The sequence below is a fragment of the Chenopodium album genome, chromosome 1 (genome assembly GCF_948465745.1).
Source record: "Chenopodium album chromosome 1, dcCheAlbu1.1, whole genome shotgun sequence".
Lineage (NCBI taxonomy): Eukaryota > Viridiplantae > Streptophyta > Magnoliopsida > Caryophyllales > Amaranthaceae > Chenopodium > Chenopodium album.
In genome coordinates, this window is record NC_137834.1 from 78,634,139 (window position 1) to 78,644,475 (window position 10,337).

Consider the following 10,337-nt stretch of genomic DNA (forward strand, 5'->3'; position numbering starts at 1 on the left):
TTGGTTTATATATATTTTTAGTTGGCTGATATACATAATTTAATTGTTGGATTATATGTTTCATTTTGTTGGCTTACGTGTTTGCTAATTTCATCTTTTTGTTGGCTGATAATCTAATATGCATCCTTTGTTGGCTGATAAGTACCTTTTGTTGGTTAATATACTCCTCTTGTTGGCTGATATGTATCTTTTGTTTGATGATATATTCTTTTTGTTAAGTGATACGTTTTTATTAATATTTTCAATGTTGACTGATATGAAATATCAATTGGATGATATATTACTTGTATTAGCTAATGTATAAAGTATATACGAGTATAAATACAAACTACTAGTATTTTTATTTTATTCTTTCTCCTCTTTCCCCCTCTTCCTCTCTTTTCTCTCTCCTGTTAGCATATTCACAAAATTAGCCACCCTACTTCAAAGAGGTCCTAATCCGCAACATGTCCGGCCAAACCCAGTTATGTTATAAGGTTTTTAATGTCGAAAGTTGTAAAGGCTTAAATGTGAAAAGCCATGTAGTAGTAAGTTTTAGTTTTTATTTCGTATGTTGTAAACTCTGATTTTATTAATATAATTTGCTTTTGTCAAAAAAAAAAAAAAAAACAAAATTAGCCACCCTTCACTCCCTCTCCTTCTCCTTTGTTCCTCAATTCCCCTTCCTCAAATCAGTCCGACCACTACACCCACTATCAGCCACGCTGTTTCGCTGCCACCACACCCAGCGAACCCTGGCCACCGCACCCACAAACCAGCGAACCAAGGCCACCACACCCTCCACCAGCGAATCGCACCACCAGAGGACGCTCACCTTCGCTGGAGAATTTATTCTTCATCTCCTCCATAATCGTCCTCGTCTCTAACAAGTAGTAATTCTATCTAGGGTTTAAATTGCCGATTGTCATCATCGTCGTCGTCATCCACCATTTTTGCCATCGTCATCGACGTCTTCGGACGCACAAACTCTTGGGTGCGTTGCCCGCACCGGATAGTTTGTTTATAAGTTTAGAGAAATAAATTTTAATAAGGACTTATAGTTTCAAACTACAAACATAAGATCTTCCATTAATCTGTTCATTTTTATTCTACACCTTATCTAAATTATGTATCTAGACCCATAAGTCCATAACTATATTTAACCCCTAACTCAATTGAGCCCAAAATAAATTTGTTCTTAACCCAAATAATAATGTGACTATTGTATTTGTAGTAAGCTAATTATCATAACGCCAAGAGCCCAAGAATTTGACCCCGTACTAAATCAATATGCTACACACCAAAATATGACCCAAAAACGATGTACAGAAAATCCGAATAACTGATTTGCCATATATCTAATTAAGGGGAAGCCAACCTACATATAAAATTACAACACCAAATTGCCAAAGCATTACTGCATTAGGCATTTATCAACCACATCATATTTGTACACCATACACAGATTTTACAAACAGAGGAGAAGGGACGAGAGGGTAATGGGAAGCAGCAGCCTTTGCTGCGCCTATACAAGCATCAATGTGTCAATGTATTAGGGTCTTATTAACTGGGTATGTGCGAATCAAGTGTGTTGTGGGTCAAGACTTGTCGACCCCGTGCACTTCTATGTTGGAGGCGCTGATGAAGCATTTCCGACATCTGGTTAAAAAACTCAGGATCCCATCTGTGAATGAGAAGAGGATCCAGGGCATAACATATGTACAAAGATGTAACTGCACCTTCCACCACCACCATTGCAAGTCCTACCTAAAGTTGAAGCAAATGCCATTAGTAATAACACACCATACGTGTAGTCCATGAAATTTTTGGTTCAGCTCATGTAAGCATTGAGACTGATAAAAACCCATATAATTAGTGATAAATTTAGCAATATATAAAGAAAAGAACTGAGTAGCGAAGGATCTATCCACACTCGTAGCTGAATTAGCCAAAGACGTGGGTAGGCTCTCATGATACTATCTTACACGATGCTATGTCAAATGCCTACATTTTTACAGCAGTCGTCAAAACATGACTACAGTCACAGTACTAAATCTACTAATACTTATCTGACCAACAAACTTATTCATGAAAGTGGTGTATAATCAGCTTTAATAATAATAAAAAAAAGTATCCGCTAAGATCAGTGCAATAGTGAATCCAAAAACTGTAATCATTTAAAAAAAATAAAATAATTTAAACCAATCAAATCTCTGGGTACATAGAGAGCATTCAGACTAACCAGGTCTTGTATATTGACATTAAATTGAGCCTCACAAAGGGACAGATATAATATTACTTACCAAAACCATCCCCATCAGCATGGAGGTGGAGCCTACCATCAAAACTCGATCACTTGATCTTAGCCATGTCCAGACTCCTGCACATGTTCCGGCAATTAGGCCTCCTAAGATAGTTCCCATCAAAAGGACAGCACCAGAACAATCATATGCAATAAGAGCTTCAACCCCAGTTGACTGAAACAATTCCCAAGCATCTCTTGCTGAATGATTAAAGCTTTTGCCAGAGACTGCAATCTGCAGGGGGAAATAAAAGTTAATGATGCAAAAATTAAGCACCTTATCTCCCAATCAGTAGCAGGCTGTTTCTTCTTCTTCTTTTTTTTTGAAAGGGCATGCTATGAAACTCTTTGTAGGAAATCGCTAAAGATTTTTTAATTCCTATAGCTATAGCCATTTGTGATAGTAAACTCCAATACAATCAAAACTACATGCCCCATCGATCTTAGCATATGCTGCAGACCATATAATAACAGCAGCATTCATAGAAATGATACAGCAGAAATATAGATAAATACTCCGTACATATCATATGAATTATAGAACTTAACAACGTTAAGACTTATCAAACGACAAACATAATTAAGAGAATTCTAATATTTTTTATCATGGTAATTATGGCCAGAATGTCAAAAGATTTTCTGCAGTTTCAAATCTTTTTGCATTAAATACACTGATAATTAGAAATTTTTTTACTATAATGAACTTGATAATAGTTTGAGGTTGTTGTCCCAGTACTAACACATTTTCTCCTCTTGTCTCTCCCTCCATAGGTATGGGTTAAAGGTTTAACATTCCTAAAGATGACAATGATAAGGGACTTTCTAGTTCCAGGCTTCCAGCAACCATGCTGCTGTTTTAGGAAATTAGTCCTACTTAATCTATTTACATTATTCTAACATAAATTCATCAACTCTTAACTCCTTATTAATGTTATGCAAAGTCAACATAGAGTACACCAAAAAAAACTCAATGTCTTCTAAGTCAGCAAATGGGAATCAAGCAACAAACTAAATTTTTGTGTAAAGGCTAAAATTAATTCTAGTATCAGGGCAATGACTGGAAAAGTATTCTAAAATTCAACTACATTTCAAGAGAAATAGCATGTTAAAAGTGATAGAAGTTTTTGTTAATGAAAAGATTCATAGACACAAACATGAAACTTTTGGTCCCACGCATACAAAGAAAATTTCAAACATTCATGGAAATAATAACTGAAGCTAGAACAGCAAAAAACATACTTGTACATATGCATACTTGTTGAAGAATCTAACAAGCGTTTCCACAATATGGAATACGAAGTCAACACAGCAGAGCAAGCACTCATTATTCCCAATCTTTGCACGAAAGCCTCTTATCTGTTCAATGTCAGCTGAAGAATCACTTTATTTACAAAAAACTGAAATATATTTTTAGTGCGAAAGTGACACTAACAAAATTACCTCCCATCTTAGTGTACGAACAGCAGCTGTAAAGAGAGAGCCATAGCAGATGCTTCCAAATGAAGTCGTAACAGCATAACGCAAAGACTTCATCAACGAGTTGGAAGGCATAGATGCTGTTTCTTGGCCACCATGGAAGAGGACAAGGAAAACCATCCCAGACACTATTACATGAACTGTGTTACAGAGAACAGCACCTGTCCAAAATAAGCTTATAGAAAATACCTGCAAAAACAAGGTAGAGGAATGAGATATAGCTCCAATAACTACAGCATTAAGAATAAATCTATCCCCAGATTCATATATAACAAATCGAACACAGAGCAAACTTGCCCGCTCACCACAAGAAGCCACCATCTTCCACTATCACCAATGCTTGAAGCAACAACCCCAGCTGCTCCAAAGGACCATAATGCCATCCATGAAAGCATGACTAGAATGAAAGCATATGCTATGCACATAACTCTAGGGAGGCTCCATGCCATTTTCACAGCTTTCTGCAGCACGAGCATTGAAAAAGGCAGTCTGCAAATAAAGTAAAGATTAACATATACTCCCTAATAAGAAACCTCTGCAAAGGGATTTTCATAAATAAGTTGAACTGGAATATAGGATTGGCAGATAGAATTGAAGTATATGTATCATTTTCTTGGGTAAACTGTGCAAGGCCCTTAAACATAGTAAGAACACTTATAAGAAAAGGGAAAAAACAAAAAATTTCATTCCATTTTAAGACTGAAACAAACAAATGCATTTGATACATAAAAATGAATAAACATTTATATTGTAAAAAGTAATTGAAAAAACTCTTAGTCTCAAAAGTAATAAAGTATGGCAGAGTAGTTCCTACATAAAACAGCTTCCACATTTTTTTTAATTCGTTTATCCCCTAGAGTAGTTTTGCAGTTAATGTACACTGTTCAGTATATATTTGAGCCAGAAATTAATCAGATGAACTTTTTCTACATAGTCACTAATGATCTCCTATCCTCTACCAATCTTCACCAGCAAACCCCACCCTTAGAAAAAGTGAAAAACCATAATGTAAAGTGTACATTTCAAACCAAGTAGTTCAAAACACATTAAACAGGATGTCAAATTTCCATTCTGTAATGGCATGGTGTGTTCAAAAATCACAGCGCGATCTTCATTAAAGACTGCTAATTTACCATACAAACTGATATAAGGCATTAAAGAGGGGAAAAAAACATTATAAATAACATCACTGATTTTGGACATGAATTTAATTATTTTCAATTCATTTCCCATCCCTAAACAACTTCTAACCCCACTATGCTATATGCTAAAAACTGAACCAAAAGACAGCTTGGATGTTAAAATTAACTTTGTTGATTATACTTCTGAAGTTTCATAACTAATTAACCCTTCCTAGCTACACACATGATACACCACCACCTTCCTATCTTTATTCTCTCTCTCATCCGTCCGCCTATCTATCTCCTTGCAAATCAAGCATCAATCAAAGTACAACAAGTTTCAAAGACCCTTTCTCCCTGAGCTGCTTTGTGGCCACAAGTCCATACGTCAATATTAAGAGTTGAACTATCTACACTTTAACACCTACTATTTATGACCTTCCATTTACAAGCCAACATATTCAAAGACATTAAGTGATATACTAATATTAAATATCATGTCTAACTTAACATCTTCCATTGGTCTCTTTTCTTCTCTATCTAGTGCTAAATGCACTTTGAGCAAGAAGGGCGGGGAAAGATGTTGTTTATCATGGTAATACAATTCCCTGGTAAAGAAAGCCATAACTATTGACTAACCAGTTAAATAAACAATGCCAAATTGACCTTGTCTGCATTCAGTATGCAATGTATATAGCTGCAGACCAAACTTCAGGACATTCAGACTCTAATTTAGGTAAAGGAAGTAGACCAGTCATCATGGATAACAGTGCTATGATGAGAGATCATATCTCATCCTCAAAGGTCAGACTAATATTCCTTAAATCCTGAGCAACCAGCATCAGACAAAAAAAAAAAAAAAAAATCCTTGAAAAATTGCTTTGGGCAATGCTAATGTGTGGGCTTACCTGGTTGAGATCACCAAAAATCAATGAAGCCCATTTGGATCCAAAGAGAAAAAACAATTTACCACAAATAACTTTACATCAGCATAGTAAAATCACAACATAGACCACCTAACTACCGTACATCAACCTGTTTGAGATTAAAATAACAACAAAGCCTTGTTCCGCAAAGGATGGGGCGGTTGCATAAACCGGGAACCTATCTCATGTGTTCACTTACAAAGACCCACTTGAAAAACCCACTTTCATCATGACATTTTTAACTCCATTTACCCAAGTCAAATCAAACTGTTTCAAGCTAATTTAAAAAAATCCTTGCACTAAATAACATGGTTTGGAGTCCTTCAACTCAACTTCCCATTGAGGCATTAACTAACTAGTTCACATAAATAATTTTAAGGACTACACCCCATGGAGAGAAGTACTTCAAATGAACAAAAAGGGGTGGAAGCAAAAAAAAAAAAAAAAAAAAAAAAACAGTTGTTAATCTTCATCCATTAAATTGATACAAACAGATGAATGCACAACTAATGACATAAATCCTTAAATAGGCCACACAAAATAGCAGGACTAGATTTTTAGCAAAAATGCACATTAAGAAGCTCTATCAACAGTCAGGAAGATGCCTTACTCTAAATTCCCAAGCAATTTGATGTCTACTTAGATTTGGTAACTCGTATAGAAACTACATTCTTAGTTTTAAAAGGCGCAAGGCGCACCAAGGCGCAAATGGTCCTTGCAGCCTAGGCGCGAGGAGCAAGGCGAAGGCGCGCGCCTTTTGTATGCAAGGCGCATGTATTTATTTATTTATTTATTTCAAATTATTTTTTACTTTGATAGTACTTAATACCAATTAAAAAGATTCATAATAAATTAAATAATGATATATTTAAAGCTAAGGTAGTCTGAATTTGAAAAAATGTCCATCATTCTTCAAATTATAACTTAAATCTTAGTTATTTTCCTTGAGGCGCAAAGGCGCGCCTTACCAAAGGCACTTTGAGGCGCACGAGGCGCGCGCCTTTCGTAGGTGACTGAGCCTCGCCTAGCTAAAGCCCATTTCCCAGGGAGTGAGGCGCGCTTTTTAAAACCAAGGCTACATTATTTCAAAATTTGAAGATTTGATGATGGCAGAAAACTATCTGATATTGGGAACAAAAGGCAGTTGATGAGCAAAGTTCAATCAATTCAAAATTCACAGCATCGACAACCAAAAAGTATTAATTTCAACTTCCAAATTAATTGAAGAACACAACACTGCAGTTCAGTCACACCCTAAAAGAGGTGCCAGGGAGGGGGAACATTCAAAAGAAATAACAAGATTTCATAATTAGCAAAAACACACAGGAGAATAATTACAACTACGTATGCTAGTTAAAAAGGAAGCCAACACAATCACAGTTATAACGTAAGCAAGGAAATCAAATAAACCCATGAGAACAAAAAAACCAAGCTACTGTAGAAATTCGCAGGCAAAAGTATCAAGCACCTGAAGATCCAATACATTGTATTCTACTAACTATGATATAGTATCATTCCCTGGAGGTCATCAAAAGCATCGGTATTGAGGTTTGATGAAATTAGTGGATCTCCTCTATAGCTCTATCCAATTATGGTCAGACAAACTTAATAATCATCCATCCAAATAAAGGTTGACCCTAGCCATTAAAAATAATAAACTGCCCTGTCAAGGAAAAACCAAACTAGGCAATAAGCCAATGATTGAACCCAAACTGATATAAAATAAATACTCTCCAGCAATCAACATGAAGCTCACATATTTCGAATGCATAGATTTTACTTATGTCAAGTCATATTAAATTACAGAGGGAAAGCCGAGGAAGAAAATTTGCTAGTGCAGTATTTATATTGACAGATCTCACGGCGGAAGCAGAACTATTCTCATACAGGCATGCACACATGCAACCATCATAAAGCTATAAAACAGTATAAAACAAGTGAAGTCTGACATTTAGAATACCTGTCTATAACTGAGATGACATACAGAAACTGTAAAACCGCTCCAATTGCAAAAGCGACACCCCAAAAGAACTGCTGTGCCCAAAAACAAAACACGCTAACCACAGCAAGATATGTGGTTAAAATGTGAACTGACACTTTCATCATGTGAATGGCCTGATAACCAAGTAGTAATAACCAAGTCCATCCAAGGAAAGTACCAGCCCCAGCAGCAACAGCATACAATGGCCAGTAGTACTCTGTAAGACCACGATGGTGCTCCAAGAACCCTGTATACTTATCAATGTTCAGTCTATCATTCTTCTTAAATCTATTGAGACCGAAGACAACTAGGAGCAGGCCTAACCCTCCCAAATGCACAATGAAAACAGCTAACCAAAAAACATCCCTCCAGTGTCGTGATTGCTCAAATGACAAAGCATAGGTGCTATTAGTGTTTCTTCGACTAGGTTCGACATCCTATGCAAAAGAAAAGCTTAAATCAGGTCCAAACATTCTACAAAAAAAAATTACTTAACATGAAATCTAGACGGTATCATCAAAATGATCACATTCTCCAAGTTCAAGGAAACATACTGCTATTTTCTCCCTCTTGAAACAAACATACTTATAAGAGACCCTACTACTGTCAAGTCTATAAGGCCATAATAAACTCAATTGAGTAAAACCATAGGAAGATACAATCCATTGTTAGAATCAATAAGTCTTCACATCATTCATTCGACAAAAGAAAAAGCCTTTATGTTAAATGATCATGATACTTTCCGAATTAAAAATTAATGATCAATGGAAGAAAAATATCATTATACAGTTCTATAAGCTACATAGTGATTGATCAACTCATTCCCAAATCAGTATATCCTTACTTTATTGATAAGACATAGCAAATTCTGAAAATTTTGTTGTTAGGTAAAAATTATAGGAAAAATATAAAACAAATGAAAAAAATTCATGTTGTTAACTTTCCATTTTTTTCCTTCCTCAAATTCCACAAATTTGGTAAAAAGTACAATAATACTTTTTCTAAAGAAAGCTATCTAAATGCCCATTTTCATTTTTCAATATAACTACAAAACTTCACTAACCACTAACCATAAATTACAACATAGTATAAATTATTCAAGAAGTCCACACTTCTCTTACTAAAGACAAACACCAGTCCTCCAAAAACTCGAATAATAATCATAATTGGAAATTTCACCATTATTATACTAGTACTAGGGTAAAATTTGCTTACTTAATTCCATTCAACCAACCAACCAATCAACCTCCTAACCCACCTCTAGTCAATAAAGAGGGCAGTGATGTAGACGGGATTCGTATCCAAGTCTAAAGTAAACTTTCAATATGACATGACTGATCATCGGTTTTCTGATTCCGATCTTGTAAAACATACAGTAAGTCATATCATATAATAAAAAGAAAAAAAAAAAAAAAAACAGTTTCTTCAATTTTCAACAAATAAACTCAAACCAAAAAAACCCACTTACAATCATAATAAACAAAAAGAATAAAAAATACATTTACCCAGAAAAATCAAATTAAAGGGGAACAAAAATCATAGTATGAATTTGACAATAAACAGAAAAAAAAGAAGGAAGGAAACCTGGTCAGGGACGGAAATGGAGGCGGAGTTGTAAGAGGAAGAAGAGAGGCTTTGAGAATCATTCATGGTTGAATTGAAGGGATTAAGGAGTGAGAGATTAATGGAGGAAAGAGCGGCATTTGCAGGAAAAATGGTTAGTAGAATGATCGAAAAGGAAGAAGGAAACTGTTAATGAAGAAGAAGAGTGGGAGTGTGGGACAGCGGTTGGTCTGCTTTTGAATCATTTTGCAGAAACAGGAGAGAGAAAATTTGTTAGAGAGAGAAAATTTTGAGAGTGTGTATAGTGCCCAATTGTCCTTTTTTTAGCGCAGCCGCAATAGACACAAGAACTCTACAGCACTTTTTAAAGTTTTTTTTTACCATCGACAATAAAAATTCAAGTTGTAAAGTTGGATTGTGTCAAAAAAAAAAGTTGTAAAGTTGGATCAATAAAAAATTAAATTAAACACAAAATACGGGAAATTATATCCTAAAAAAAAATAAAAAAATTAAAGCTTATGGAAAGATCAAGACTATAACTAAAGGTAGGCACAGGTCGTGTCGTGTAGGTCTACGTGTTATGTCAGGGAGGTTTGTGTAAACAAATTTTGTTTAGAATTGATCAAGAAATAGTCGTCACATCAAGTACTATATCAGTTTTTGTTAAATTTGTTTAAAATATGTGATTGAGATTTAGCTTGTTATACTCATGCTAAATTCATACCTAACTTCTATTCAAAAAAAAAAAAAAAAAATCATACCTAACTTTGAAAATGATGTTCATGCACAACCCATGGCCGATTATCATACCTCTCAATCTCTCATACCTTGTCAGATCATGCCCAAATAAACCTCATTTCAGACAAACCCATGCTAGTAATAAAAGTGCAATCTCACTAGCTTTCTTATGGATATAATGAGAAGTGACAATGTAAAAATTTCAAAGTAAGTTTATGACATCACTCATTAGCATTTGATTTTTCAAATAG

General features: G+C 35.1%; 1 protein-coding gene across 2 annotated transcripts; it reads right to left on the minus strand.

Annotated features, from left to right (window-relative positions):
- Positions 1 to 1,307: 1,307 nt before the first annotated feature.
- Positions 1,308 to 9,706, minus strand: LOC145606216 (uncharacterized). 2 transcript variants are annotated; one of them, XM_081662334.1, is made up of 8 exons: positions 9,370 to 9,705; positions 8,140 to 8,222; positions 7,765 to 8,032; positions 4,063 to 4,246; positions 3,722 to 3,946; positions 3,521 to 3,637; positions 2,283 to 2,516; positions 1,308 to 1,746 (listed from the first exon to the last, which is right to left on the minus strand). In XM_081662334.1, the coding sequence occupies exons 1-8, from the start codon at positions 9,429 to 9,431 to the stop codon at positions 1,543 to 1,545; spliced, it is 1,377 nt and encodes a 458-aa protein (XP_081518460.1). In that variant the 5' UTR covers positions 9,432 to 9,705; the 3' UTR covers positions 1,308 to 1,542. The 2 variants fall into 2 exon arrangements, with proteins under 2 accessions (XP_081518460.1, XP_081518409.1); XM_081662283.1 differs by having other exon boundaries at positions 7,765 to 8,222; positions 9,370 to 9,706.
- Positions 9,707 to 10,337: the final 631 nt, after the last annotated feature.